This window comes from Ruditapes philippinarum, unplaced genomic scaffold, assembly GCF_026571515.1.
Source record: "Ruditapes philippinarum isolate M1 unplaced genomic scaffold, ASM2657151v2 ctg6524_1_1_1_1, whole genome shotgun sequence".
In the NCBI taxonomy this organism is placed as follows: domain Eukaryota; kingdom Metazoa; phylum Mollusca; class Bivalvia; order Venerida; family Veneridae; genus Ruditapes; species Ruditapes philippinarum.
Window position 1 is genome coordinate 1 of NW_026853878.1, and position 16,232 is coordinate 16,232.

The window sequence follows — 16,232 nt, forward strand, 5'->3', positions numbered from 1 at the left end:
AAAACATTTGCAATTCCATTTGAATAAATGATAATCAATTTTTGAAAAGAACTACTTATTAACGTTTGTTTAATAATATGCATATGACGAAAGACTGACTGAGTGGATATGTTATAATATATTAATCTTAAGTGAGAGGCATAGAAAGTAACCAATATTTTAACATGCAGCAATAGATAAAAGATTTCACTTTCAAATGGTGTATATGAATCAAATCTACATCCATGAAGTTATAATTTTTATAACATGCCTCATTTTTCACTTTTTGATAGACACGAGTGATATTTCAATGGAGAATATAGGAGATTATCTCCTACTCTGTTTATATTTACTTTCGAAGTGTATAGAAGGGAGGTTACTTAAGCAAAATGGATTTCAATATTATGTAACTTACCTGGGTCTTGTAAGGTGTGTATAAATATCAGGCCATTTGTTTGAATAGAATTTTAAGATAACAACTTTCTTAACCACATTTTTTCAAAGATCTTAAGAGTAATTAATTTAAGAACATAAATGTAGCTTTGTATTGGTGGTGTGTATAGAAAATGTTTGCAAAATATTAATTGCAAAGACTATCCAAAAGCTAAAGGACATTAAAACAATAAATATAGGTTAAGACAATCACTTTAATGAAGCTTCATAGACAAAATAATTATCACATTGATATAAATAGAATAAAAATAAAATAAATAAAACACATGACTACAATATTTTCGTCCACTTAAACAGAAGAAACTTTACTATAATGAATGCACAAAGGATGATTAAGGACATTGTACAATGTATTCACTTAAAGCTAACTGAGTCATCTAAACTGAGAATGACGTGCCACAAACTTCTCCATGGCAATATAAATATGCCATTTTTCTCTCACTGAGAAACATGGACGGAATCAATAAACATATTTCATATATCAATTACCCATCAAAAAATGTCAATACTCAATAACAGGACATTAAATAATGCATGTAAAAATCATCAATCCCTTAAACTTGCCTTTGCCAGAATACACACCATTTTTCAAATTTTTGAACTTCAAATATGTGACCTTTTTGTTTCAATACAATAAGTTAAATCTGATCAAGATAAAAGTTTTTTCTTCCAGTGCTTTATATTATTGTGTCTGTTCAAAGAATTGCACTAATGTTTGTAGATCATAATTGTCCAGAACTTCAAGTAGTGCTGGTACACGCCCCTTCATGTTCTGACCTTTGAACTTAAATTTGTCTATGAACAAGTCTGTGATCATACCTGAAAATACAACATTCTTACAATTACATTCTTAATTTTAAGATTGTGATTTTTTCAGTTTTCTTTTCTTAGAAAATAATTAAGTGTTACTATTCATTTAAAAAGAAGAAGATATAAAAGTCTGCTTTGACAACTAAGGTGACTTACAAAAGCCTAAGAGCATATAATCTTAAAATATTACATAGATTAACTGGGGCACTTAAAATGTAACAATATGAACAAGGAATTTACCAAGAATTGGATAGAAAATCAATATTAAGTGTCATGACAAAAAAAACCTCAGTGGAGTCTATTTAAATATTGATTCTGTGCCCCAAAAAAATCCAATTTTTCTACATATTGTCATAATAAACAGCTTAACTTTTCCCACAAGAACATTTACAATTTTGAAATTTGAAATAAAATTAATATCTAGTCTCATAATCAGAATATTCTTCTCAATTTTACCAACATCCAATCAAGAAACATATAAATCATTATTGTACTGTCTTTAGTAAGCAAAACTCACAGTATAAAACAATAAATATACCTACCATACAATCTCTCAAGGTGACATGGTTGTCTTTTGTACTCAATTTTCAACTGATCGGCATCCTCCAGAATCTGACGGTACTCTGGTGATAGGAATTCTAAGTTGTTCTCATGGACGTGAAGCTCCTATAAGATGTCAGCATGACATATCAAATACATTCAACAATTGTTTTTCATTATAAAGAATTAAATGAACTGACTTCAAATTTGAAATGCCTAAGGTATACACTAAGCACTCTATCAACAGTTAAGTTCATTCATTCACCTTCTACAATTATAACTAATACATGCAGAGAAATTCCGACAACTTTCTCAGTTCTGATTTTTTTCCTTTCTGTTTTTCAAAGCATTTCATACTACTGAAAATTTCAGAACTTCCAATTTTGAATTCTGGATAATATTCAAAAAATTTGGGGTAAAATCAATGCAATTTTACCAGTAAAATGTTTGGATGGTGTCTACATTTTAGAAAATTAAAATGTGCTCATACTCATGCTTTTTCTTTATGTATGAAGGTAACAGCTTAAAACAATCTACAAAATTTAAGTGTCTAATATTTTATATGAAATAGTATTATAACAGTGTCAAACATTGTTAATCTTTTATAACTTATAAAAAAAGCAAATTAACAAGATGTTGAGTAATTACAAAATAAAATAATATTGACCAAATGAGCAAGTGAACAAATTTATTGTACACCCCTGAAACAATGTAAAATTCACAATAAACTTAACAAATGTTTACCTTTAGAGCATCTATAAGTTGAACTTTCTTGGCTAACAATAACTGGTACTCTAGTTTAGGATGAATAAGGTTCAGGGTGTAGGGAATTGAGTCTTCATTTACATCTGAAATATTGTCAAATTATGTTATATAGAATGTCATACTGTTATATGTATGTTTTAATCACAGCCAGCCAATCTCAAAGCTGTATTATGTTTGTTAAAAAAAAGTGCCTGTTATCTTTTGTTGTTTTTTGTCATTATCGCTAGAATTGATATAAATTTTAGATAAATGATTATAACAGCAATTTATATCAGTATTTCAGTGTTGGTATGTACTGAACAGGCTTAATCAACAGCATAATCATATATCTAGAGTGATTAACATGTGATTTATGTTTCTTACACTACAACATTACATTAAAATATTTGACATATTAAAATACTCCATATTTGTAATGTTGCTTTTCATTACCTTATTATGATGTTTATATTATCAGTTATATAGATTTTTTTGACAGGTTATATGGCCCTATATAAACGGTTGTTGAGAATTATAATGCAAACAACTGTTTATATCGGGCTATATAACCTGTCAGAAATATTTATAACAAATTAAGTATGCAAGCATCTTTTTTGAGAGAAAAATTGAATTTTCTTCATAAATTGACAGCAGCCGTGTATATAAAACTATATAAACATCACGATTATCCAATGAAAAGCAACGTTACAATCATGCAGTAATAAAAAGTCTTATATACACGGCTGCTGTCTATTTATGCGAACAAAATTTTTTTTCCTCTAAACAGGAAGTTTGCTGCATTATAAAACAATTATAAATTGTTTGTTTGTTTAGGGTTTTGTGTCACATTGACACAGTATAGGTCGTATCGCAACGTTCCAGCTTTACTGGTGGAGGAAGACCTCAGGTGGCCTTCCGTGCATTTTTTCAGGCACGAACGGGCACCTGAGTAGAACCACCGACGTTCCGTAAGCTAGCTGGTTAGCTTCCTCACATGAAAGAATCCAAAGTCCCTGACGGGATTCGAACCCACAGCGGTGAGGGGCAAGTGGTTTGAAGTCAACGACCTTAATCACTCGGCCACGGACACCCCTAAAACCATTATAAAGATAACTGACAAGTTATAAGGTTGTATATAAACAGTTGTTTGCAATATAACCCTTGCCTAGCAGCTCTGGTTATGTATGAAAGCAACATTTATATAGGGTCATATAACCTGTCCAAAATCTTTATAAACTATTATTATATGATCTAAATATAGCTGCAATCTCATTGGTCCAAACAATAGTCAACAGAACTTTTTATAAAATCATATTCACTGGGCGTAGTATCATATTCACTGGCTGAATTGGATTTTCCCAGTCTAAAAATAGATTGAGACTCATATTCGTAGACTGTTTATTACGCGTGTTAATTTAAAATAATTGTTGCTTTTTGTTCTTTATGGCATATTTCTCGATTAAAATATCATTACTTTACTATTATACTTAAAGGCTACACCGCAATGATGAGTATAAACTTGCATTATTTTTGTATGCGCAGCGTTCGCGTAGTCGTTGCACGCCTAACACGTGCGTCTTTTTTCTCGCGCTTTGAACACGAGGCAAAATTTGTACATGTATATAAGGTTGTACGTTTTGTGATTTTTTTATTTCTTATAGCCTATTCATATAATAAAACATTTATTGACTAGTGAGCCATTGAATATGATGTGATATTCACCGGCAGAAAGTCATATTGACCTCGGCTATCGCCTCGGTCAATATGTCATCTGCCGGTGAATATCACATCATATTCAATGGCTCACTAGTCAATAATTGTATAATATTATAAAGAGTATTCACCATATGTTATATCCAATCTGACTTTTTTCTTTGTGGCTTCCTTTGTGAGAACATCTTTGAGAATTGAGATTGTTGAGATGTTGTCAGATCTGAATGTTGCCAAACCTTTACTGTAAATATATAATAAAATTGATGCAGTATATGAAAATCTTTTACATCATACAGAGATTAAAATCAATATAACTAATAGAGATCAATACTTTAATCAAGTCTCTCTTAGATATTTAGTAACATGGTTTGTAAAAAATAAATCATCACTCAACAGCTAAAATCTGCCTAATTCTGTGTCTGTAATTAATTTCACTTCATTAAATTATGATGATACTAAAATTTAGCGCAGACAAATTGTTTCCTTTTAAATGTTATAAATCTTAAATTATGACTCAATTAGTAGCTTGAGAGTCAAAATGTTGAAATCTAACAGCTGTCTTAAAAGTTTTAAATGTACTTTTGAACTGAAATGCACATTGTTTACATATTTTGATTAAGCACTGAATTTCTATTTGTTTGCAAAGTTATAAAACATTGAAATTCACTTTGTGGACATAACAATTTTTCATAATAAACATCATGAAGAAGGAAAGCAATTTCATAAATAAGTTTTAAACTTATTTCATAACTCAACTAAATGTAATAAAAAATGATATTCATTACGTGTATATGTAAATGTATTGTTTACCTGTATAAACACTCTAGTTGAGTATCAAGGAATGTTGATATGAAGTGAAATTGTACTTTGTCACCAGGTGGCGTTTTCTCTGGTAGTTCAGGGAGACAGAAACATACCCAAGAATGCATCTCAGCCTGACTGAACTGTCCTGTCAACTTCAACGTGTTATGTGGTCTAAAATAAGTAACACAAAACAATAACAAGAGCACCGCTAGGCGGGGCATTATATGCCCGAAAGTACTTTAGCTGTAGGTTGAGAAATGCTTGAATTATTGAGCAAAAACTGTTTCCAGTTTAAAGGTGATAGTAACCTTGATCTTTGACCTTGTGAACCCAAAATCGATAGGGGTCTTCTACCCAATATGGACAATCATCCTATGAAATTTAAATACTGTGGACCAAATGGAACTTAAGTTATGCTCCGGAAACCATTTTCAGTTTTACGGTAATAGTGACCTTGACCTTTGACCTTGTGACCCCAAAATCAATAGGGGTCTTCTACCCAATATGGACAATCATCCTATGAAGTTTGAAAACTGTGGGCTAAATGGAACTTAAGTTATGCCCCGGAAACCATTTTCAGTTTTACAGTAATAGTGACCTTGACCTTTGACCTTGTGACCCCAAAATCAATAGGCGTCTTCTACCTAATATGGTCAATCATCCTATCAAGTTTGAAAACTGTGGGCCAAATGGAACTTAAGTTATGCTCTGGAAACCATTTTCAGTTTAACGGTAATAGTGACCTTGACCTTTGACCTTGTGACCCCAAAATCAATAGGGGTCTTCTACCCAATATGGGCAATCATCCTATGAAGTTTGAAAACTGTGGGCCAAATGGAACTTAAGTTATGCTCCGGAAACCAAATTGCTAACGGACGGACGGACAGACGGACGCCAGGGGGTATAACATAATATGTCCGAAATTCTTTCGGGCATATAAAAACTAGAAATGGAACACAAAGTAACAACATCGTAACAAATGAGACCAGTGTCCTGGATTTTGATGGTTACAATTAGCTCTACCCTTATCATATCATGGTTGCTCAAAGGTTGTTAAAATTAAAACCAAACTTAAAATCTACATCAACATGACCTCCTGATGCACAAGCTATACAAAGATGTGCGTCATCAATAAAAACAGAAATTACGCAAGTACTTCTCATTAAATTATAGAGTGGTGCAGACTTAAGTCTTTATCTCTATATCTCACCCAGTTACATATAGTGTTTTGAACAATGTCTTTGCATATAATGGACAATGGCCAAACCGCTTGATACTACTTAAGATGAATGTTAATCATCACATTCTCTTTTGATGTGGGCAAAACTTGTTTAAAATCTACTTGTCACATAAGATCACTGTATGCAACAAACTAGATCTAAATCTTTATATTATACAATATCTTAACCCTAACCACGCTAAATATCTTAAATAAACATGTCCATCTTTCAATCTAGACAAACAATTTAGTATTTTTTTTTTTTAGGTAAAATTTCAAAATAACTTCTGACTGAATTATACCGAACAGTGCAGACAATGATCAGACTGCACCCATTTTGGTATGCACTGATCCCATGGTAAGAAAGTGCAGGCCATGATCAAATGGGACCCATTTTGGTATGCACTGATTGCATGGGTAGAAAAGTGCTGACCCCATTCTGATGGCACTGATCTTGGTCTGTAATGTTTGCACTTATTGTTACAACCAACGGACTATTTAGGGTCATTCAAACGACAAAACAGTATTATCAAAATTTCTTATTTTATATTGGTGCCTTTCATTTTTAGTCCTCAAAAATCTAACCTCTTTAAGCAAGTAACTCAAATATATATCCAACAGGGCTACTTAAAAAAAAAAATTGTGTTGTTGCATTATCATTTTTGGGTCGTCAAAAATCTAACCGTTTTGGGCAAGTAAATAAATATGATATTCAAATATTTCTCAGGTTTAAGTCTACTTTAAAAAGAAACCATGTGCATGAATCATAACATCCTCTTTATAATACAACATGTATGTAGATTGTATTTGAAACATAAATCATTAATTAAGTAAAGCCATTCCCTTGGTAATAGTGTTAATTTGCAAAGTGTATTTTCTTATTACAGTTTCCTCCGACATTTCATATATTACATATAATTATAAAACATTGATTTTCTTATTAAGGCATGTACAGAAAGAAATTTCAAATTTTCCATAATATAATAATTGAAAATGCTAAACATTTCCTGCCTTAAAAAGATTAATGTTATTAACCAGTAAGTTATTTTTCTGAGAACATTGTATGGTGTCATGTACCATTATATGATGTCATGTACCTGGAAGAAAAAAAAAACACAGAAAATAGACCATTACATACTCATTTCATACATTACTTAATATTTCTTAAATCTTTACCACGCTTACTATCTTGAAAGAACTTTTCCCTAATTTCAAAGTCTGGACAAAACCATTTATCTTTTGTAGGTATGTACTGACAGAATAAGCAAAACAGTGCCAGCCCGAGTATGAAGACTGATCTTTGAGTCTGAGTTGCCCGAGTAGAATCAGTTGCCACCAGCAGGGCAAGGGTTAAAAAAAAAAAATTAAGTAAGGGCTTTGTTTCCTTCTATAGCAGGGGCAATTTAAGGGCAGCTTCCCCAAAGAAAAAATTCTTTAAAATCATGCCGTTTTCCCGCAAAATTGAATTTACACCAAGTTTTTTCTCCCCCTTTTGCAAATATACTGTAATATTTCCCCCTAAAATTGAAGCAGGGCTGCTTCCCTAGCATGTGGAAAAAAAGCCCTGAGAGTTTTCATATAGGCAGAATGAATACATTGCTGGCTTCAGGATCACCTGTCTGCTTCTATTGGCTTAATAATTGCTAAATAACAATACTGAGCACTCCACAATTTTTTATTTAAAGAAGTAGTCTGTGAAAATTTGAGAGTAGCTACTGTAGTCATATGTTAAAATCTTAGTGATTTATAATTAAAGGGTTTTATCAAATGAAACATAAAAATGTTGATGAACAAAAAAGGTCTCCAAATAGTAAAAAAAAAAAATCCATATTTTTTTAAATTTTATTTGTATTTTGACTATCATCATGAATCATGACAATTTAGTATCAGCAGATTTCAAGGTAACTATGGCAACACAATCATATATCTTATTTTCATAATGAGAAATGGTAATATCAATCATATTACAGATTATTGTTGTAATATCAATGTTATCAATGTCACTGTGGAATAAAAACATTGCAATAAACAAGAGCACCGCTAGGCGGAGCATTATATGCCCGAAAGGGTTGTTTTTTTTAGTAAGGATGAAGCATTTGTAAGACATGGAAATTAGCTGTTCATCCTATAAAATTTTACAGATGTAGGTTGATTAATACTTAAGTTATTAATAATGACCTTAACCTTTGACCTTGTGACCCCAAAATTAATATGGGTCTTCTACCTTATATCAACAATCATCCTAAGGAGTTTGAATATTGTGGGCCAAATGGAACTTTAGTTATGCTCCTGAAACTGTTTTCAATTTTAAGGTAATAGTGACCTTGACCTTTTGACCCCAAAATCAATAGGGGTCTTCTACCCAATATGGACAATCATCCTATGAAGTTTGAATATTATGGGCCAAATGGAACTTAAGTTATGCTCCGGAAACTGTTTTCAGTATCGAGGTAATAGTGACCTTGACCTTTGACCATGTGACCCCAAAATCAATAGGGGTCTTCTTCCCAATATGGACAATCATCCTATGAAGTTTGAACATTGTGGGTCAAATGGAACTTAAGATATGCTCCAGAAACTGTTTTCAGTATCAAGGTAATAGTGACCTTGACCTTTTGACCCCAAAATCAATAGGGGTCTTCTACCCAATATGGACAATCATCCTATGAAGTTTGAACATTGAGGGTCAAATGGAACTTACGTTATGCTCCGGAAACTGTTTTCAGTATCGAGGTAATAGTGACCTTGACCTTTGACCATGTGTCCCCAAAATCAATACGGGTCTTCTACCCAAGATGGACAATCATCCTATGAAGTTTGAACATTGTGGGTCAAATGGAACTTAAGTTATGCTCCGGAAACTGTTTTCAGTTTTAAGGTAATAGTTACCTTGACCTTTTGACCCCAAAATCAATAGGGGTCTTCTACCCAATATGGACAATCATTCTATGAAGTTTGAACATTGTGAGCCAATTGGGACTTAAGTTATGCTCCGGAAACCAAATTGCTAACGGACAAATTGCTAACGTACGGAAACTGTTTTCAGTATCAAGGTAATAGTGACCTTGACCTTTGACCTTTTGTCCCCAAAATCAATAGGGGTCTTCTACCCCATATGGACAATCATCCTATGAAGTTTGAACATTGTGGGTCAAATGGAACTTAAGTTATGCTTCGGAAACCAAATTGCTAACGGACGGACGGATGGACGCCAGGGGGTATAACATAATAAAATACAAGAGCACCGCTAGGCGGAGCATTATATGCCCGAAAGTATTTTTTTTCTTAGTAAGGATGACCTTAACCGTTGACCTTTTGACCCCAAAATCAATAGGGGTCTTCTACCCAATATGGACAATCATCCTATGAAGTTTGAACATTGTGGGCCAAATGGAACTTAACATATGCTCCGGCAACTGTTTTCAGTATCAAGGTAATAGTGACCTTCACCTTTGACCTTTTGACCCCAAAATCAACAGGGGTCTTCTACCCAATATGGACAATCATCCTATGAAGTTTGAACATTGTGGGTCAAATGGAACTTAAGCTATGCGTGGAAACATATTTTTCAGTATCAATGTAATAGAGACCTTCACCTTTGACCTTGTGACCCCAAAATCAATAGGGGTCTTCTACCCAATATGGACAATCATCCTATGAAGTTTGAACATTGTGGGTCGAATGGAACTTAAGTTATGCTCTGGAAACTGTTTTCAGTTATAAGGTAATAGTAGCCTTGACCTTTGACCTTTTGACCCCAAAATCAATAGGGGTCTTCTACCCAATATGGACAATCATCCTATGTAGTTTAACATTGTAGGCCAATTGGAACTTAAGTTATGCTCCGGAAACTGTTTTCAGTATCAAGGTCAGTGACCTTGACCTTTGACCTTGTGACCCCAAAATCAATAGGGGTCTTCTTCCCAATATGGACAATCATCCTATGAAGTTTGAACATTGTGGGTCAAATGGAACTTAAGTTATGCTCTGGAAACTGTTTTCAGTTATAAGGTAATAGTGACCTTGACCTTTGACCTTTTGACCCCAAAGTCAATAGGGATCTTATACCCAATATGGACAATCATCCTATGAAGTTTGAACATTGCGGGCCAATTGGAACTTAAGTTATGCTCTGGAAACTGTTTTCAGTTTAAAGGTCATAGTGACCTTGACCTTTGACCTTTTGACCCCAAAATCAATAGGGGTCTTCTACCCAGTATGGACAATCATCCTATGAAGTTTGAACATTGTAAGCCAATTGGAACTTAAGTTATGCTCCGGAAACTGTTTTCAGTATCAAGGTGTTAGTGACCTTGACCTTTGACCTTGTGACCCCAAAATCAATAGGGGTCTTCTACCAAATATGGACAATCATCCTATGAAGTTTGAACATTGTGGGTCGAATGGAACTTAAGTTATGCTCCGGAAACCGTTTTCAGTTTTAAGGTAATAGTGACCTTGACCTTTGACCTTTTGACCCCAAAATCAATAGGGGTCTTCTACCCAATATGGACAATCATCCTATGAAGTTTTAACATTGTGGGCCAAATGGAACTTAAGTTATGCTCCGGAAACCAAATTGCTAACGGACGGACGGACGTACGGACGGACGGACGGACGGACAGACAGACGGACGCCAGGGGGTATAACATAATATGCCCTTTCGGGCATATAATAATAACAAGAGCTGTCGGTAGGACAGCAACGCTCGACTATTCTTAGTGCTTGATAGTAAAAAAATGCTTGATACAGTTACCTCCTCCTGTTTACAGGTTGGGGTCATGATGGTGAACAAGTGTGCAAAGTTTCAAAGCCATATGTCAATGGACTTTGAAAATATTTGAACTATTACAAAAACTTTAACGTAAATTCTAAGTCGAAAAAGGGGCATAATTCTGTCAAAATGCTTGATAGAGTTACCTCCTCCTGTTTACAGGTTGGGGTCATGATGTTGAACAAGTGTGCAAAGTTTCAAAGCCATATGTCAATGGACTTTGAAAGTATTTGAACTATTACAAAAACTTTAACATAAATTCTAAGTCAAAAAAGGGGCATAATTCTGTCAAAATGCTTGATAGAGTTTCCTCCTCTTGTCTACAGGTTGGGGTCATGATGGTGAACAAGTGTGCAAAGTTTCAAAGCCATATGTCAATGGACTTTGAAAATATTTGTACTATTACAAAAACTTTAAAGTAAATTCTAAGTCGAAAAAGGGGCATAATTCTGTCAAAATGCTTGATAGAGTTACCTCCTCCTGTCTACAGGTTGGGGTCATAATGGTGAACAAGTGTGCAAAGTTTCAAAGCAATATGTCTATGGACTTTGAAAATATTTGAACTATTACAAAAACTTTAACATAAGTGGTTACGCCGACGCCGACGCGGACGCCGACGCTCGGGTGACTGCAATAGCTCTACTTATTCTTATCGAATAGTCGAGCTAAAAATGAGCTGCGTCACGACAAAACCAACATAATGCGTTTGCGACCAGCATGGATCCAGACCAGCATGCGCATCAGCGCAGTCTGATCAGGATCCATGCTGTTCGCTTACAAACCCTATTACAAGTAGAGAAACTGATAGCAAACAGCATGGATCCTGATCAGACTGCGCCAATGCACAGGCTGGTCTGGATCCATGCTGGTCGCTAACGCATTACATTGGTTTTGTCGTGACACTGCTCAAATGATGATCAATAATCAGATTGAAGACTTACATTCTGTATCATCAATGTGATACTAAATTATAGAAAAATTAACTTTTTGACCAGTCTTTCATGGCAAAAGGTATTCATGACTTTTATATCTACATTAGTCGTATTTCAAGACAGCCATTATACATATAAATGGTTTCTTTGTTCAATTCTTTATCTGGATTTTATAGGTGAACATTTATTTACAAAATTACAATTGAGTGAAGTTGAAATTGAGGGGTTTAATATTTTTGCCAAATAAATGGAAGACATGTAACAAATAGAAACAAAATTCAATAAAATTAAACAGTTAAAATTGATTAATTTGGTGGAATGAATTACACCAACCCTTAGAGTGCTGACATCTATAAATGAACTATTGCATAAGAACAACCAGCACATCCCTGCAGTTTTACACCACCTCAACACAGTATAAGTCATATGGTGACTTTCCAACTTTAGTAGTGAAAGAAGACCTCTGGTGGGTCCCCATGGAATATTTAGGCACAAACAGTCACCAAAGTAGAACCACTGACCTTCCGTAAGCAAGATGGATAGCTTCCAAACATGAAAAAATCCAAAGTCCCTAGCAGGATTCGAACCCAAAACATTGAGGGGCAAGTGGTTTGAAGTAAACAACCATAACTATTTGGGAGTGAAAGTCATTCAATTTTATAATTTGGACAGAAGAGTTTTTACCATTGACAGGGAACAGTGGTTACTCAAAGCATGGTATGTCAATTTCCACATACACAGCAGGGTAAGAATAAGTTAACTTCTCTTTATCTTTATATACTAGATTAACTACATTATCAGGCAAAATACCGCAAACCTCAATAATGTGGTTTTCAAAAATGTAAAACTACCTGTTATCATCAAAGACATGAGTCCTCTGATGAAGTGAGAGAGGTTTAATCTGATACTGTTTCACTTTACAAGTCTTTGGTTGAACTCTTGGTGTAACATAGGCCTGTATTGTACCGTACTGTCCCTCAATAGACCGTATCTTCAACTCTAAACGGGTCGTGTTAGCCTGACATCTGTATGTTGCTAGCAGGAAGTTACCCTCCTTTATAGGTTAAATATAAACTTCAATATTAAATCAAATGTAAATATGTATGTTCAATTAGCATACTGAGTAAGAGGAACTAACAGAAACAGATTATCTTTTTAAATTTCAATAAAACAATAAAAAATATTTTGTTAACTATTTCCAAAGATTTTGTGTAAAAAAAGCATGATAATCTATACTTAGTCTCATAAACAACTACAAACAACTTAATAGTAGAAAAAAAAACATTCAGGATTTCTCTATCCATTAAATATAAGCATCGTGAAAAAACTTTGTAGACCATTAACTAAAACTATCAATGAAAGTGATGAATACTTATTCATATTTGAACTAAATTGCTAAGGTAATTTACAGGTAGGCCAGGGTCATATTTGAATTACTTAGCATGACTGGTATGTCTTAAGTGTTGTTTTTGCTATGTTTGTTTTAAATCTGTTCTTAAATAAATTGGCAAATTTAATGAAAATTTAATAATTTGCACTGAGGGTCCAGGTAATATTAGAGTCAAACTCATACCTTAATTGCTTGATAAATGATTTTGTCTCAACTGTAGGAATCATATCAATACAATAATAACAAAGTCATGTCAAGTAACTCAAGTTTAGCAAAAATCAATTATTTGGCCACCACAGCCAGGGTCATTTTAAATTTAAAAACAAACTTTAATTATTCAGCATGTCTGTTTTGTTATACATCTTGTTTTGTTCAAGTATACATGAAATCAGTCCATTTATAACAAAATCATGGCCATCTGATAAACAAATTCAATACCTTCACTTTGAAGGTCAAGGTCATCTTTAGCCAGATATCACATTTAAATTGCTGAAACAAAGTCTTTTATGCGGCAATAAATAACTCCATAAATAACAAAGTTTTTATCATATAAGTCAAGGTCATATAAAGGTACTGTTCAATTTAACTAATTGAGCATATTTTCAAGAGTTCTTATGTCCATCTATGAACAAATTTTAAACCTATTTTAGCAAACATTTAAACTTAAGGTCATATAAAAATCTAGGTCAAATTCCCTAAAATATACACACAAGACGACCTCATACAGATCACTAATTTATATAAAATTGAATTAAAACTGGTCAAGCAGTTACAGAGATGCATCTAAATGATTGAGTTAACAGGCAGCCAGGCAGTCAGGCAGCCTGAGGAGTGGACAGATCTAAATCAGTATACCCCCTTATGACTTAATTGTGATGGGAGTATAATATCATGAATAATTAGCAGTAAAGACATACCTCAGGATGACAGGCACTGTAACTGACAACAGCAGAGTTCTTCTCAACATCCAGTAAATCTATCGGTACATCACTCTACAAAATATAACAAAATTTGATAAATATTAATATTCATCAGTTGTGGAAAGTGCAGTCATTGCTTTTTTTTGCTTACAATACATATTTTTATGTATTTAACTTCCAGGAAAACTCCTACATTGTAACAATTTGCACACATAAAACCTCTGGCAATTGATATGCAGAAAGAAATATAATCTACTTAAAGCAGCACACCTCCAGATTAATGCTTATTATCATATTTTCCATTTTAAAAAATGAAATTAAATGTATATCATTGCATAGCAACCAAAAGGAATCATTTTACACATTATCAATGGCACTAACAACCCACGTATATTACAAAAAGTGGCCAAAATATGCCCTTACTGAGTTAGTAATGCAGTTGAAATATAGTTACACATAATGAAAAATTCACAACATTTTAATTAATTATTACTTGAATCTTTCTACTTCTGCCTAAAATCTTCTTTCACAAGTTTGATTTATTGAAATATTTTCGCTCGTCTGTAGGCATGCTGCTTTTAAGCAATGTTTTAAGAATTTAAAGATATTCACTGTCTTCTTTTTATAAAAGGCTATCTATACCAGTCTTGTTAGCAAGAAGATAATTATAACTGGGTATGATTGTGTTACCTGTAATAGGACATTATCTATAGGCATCTGTAACTCCAGACTGAGAGTATAACTGGCATCTTCTCTGTTTAGTACAAATTTATCATTGATATGAAAGCTTGGTACAGCAGAGATAGCCGTGTTACTTTGTGCCGTCTGCTGATATTTCTCACGCTCTGACATTACCTTCTGCTGTAAATCCTCCAAATCTGTTCTATATAATAATATGGAATAATTCATTTATTATGTATATATTAGATTTATTTGAAAACTTTCTTTCTTGTTTTGATTTAATTTACATTTTTTAACTGCAGCAAAGTTATCTAAATAAATGAATGTTTGAAAAGTCACTTACTGTCTTATAAAAATAAACAGACACATTGTGTACATTTTTATGTATTTTATTTTTGTAAATTTAAAAGAATATGAAGTTTGTTTGTTTGTTTCATTTTACGCCTTTTTCCAACAGTATTTCAGTCATATAGGCGGGTAGTTTCCTAACCATCGTTCCTGGAGAGTTACACCAGTACTAGACTACCTTCCTCCGCGCTAAACTACCAAAGCATCTCCCGGGGATCGAACCCACGCCAGAGAGGTAACTGGATTAGAAGTCATCGACTCTAACCCCACGACCACGAAGGCGGCTAAGAATATGAAGTATTCATTTCTATTTCAAAACTGAACACTGTTTTCAAAGTGTAACCAAGTGTTTTTATTTGTTCTAGTCCTTATAGTAGATATTCAGAATGTTTGTATTTCCTATAGTTAATACATATACCTGTTAAAATAGTTCATTACAAAAGTTACAAATAAAAGTTACAACAGTATAGACCATACACCAAATCCAGTTACTCAATACAAATAATACAGTTACACACCAAATTCAGCACTAAACACACTTTTCTGACATTTGACCTACAAAAATGACCTTGAACTTGACCTTTAATGTAAATTCACTTTTAATATACATAACATTTTCATGTTGTTCAAACATTTTAATATATGTTAAAAACTCTTCTACTGGCCAACAAATAGAGATAATTACTGATCAGATATTTAGAACAGTAAACACAGCATAACTGTGTGCAAATAGGAATAACTAAGAGCTGCCTCAGGTGATGAATACCGCTACCAACTCTATGACATGGGATTTTATCTAGGTCCATTTATTGTTGTTGTTTTTTTTTTAAAGTGAACATTTGAGCAAAGTTTGAAGAAAGTCATTCAATAAGTATAGAATTTGTAGTGCTGATACCAAACTTTCTGACATTTAACCTTTAAATGT

At 33.4% G+C, this 16,232-nt stretch overlaps 1 protein-coding gene across 1 annotated transcript; it reads right to left on the minus strand.

Moving 5' to 3' along the window:
- Positions 1-612: 612 nt before the first annotated feature.
- On the minus strand, positions 613-15,161 carry LOC132738223 (Bardet-Biedl syndrome 7 protein homolog; the record flags this gene model as incomplete). Its single annotated transcript, XM_060725685.1, is given in 8 exon segments — positions 613-1,251; positions 1,785-1,908; positions 2,527-2,630; positions 4,371-4,480; positions 5,050-5,214; positions 12,820-13,022; positions 14,276-14,350; positions 14,969-15,161. Coding segments are annotated over 8 exon segments (1,080 nt in total). The 3' UTR covers positions 613-1,114.
- Positions 15,162-16,232: the final 1,071 nt, after the last annotated feature.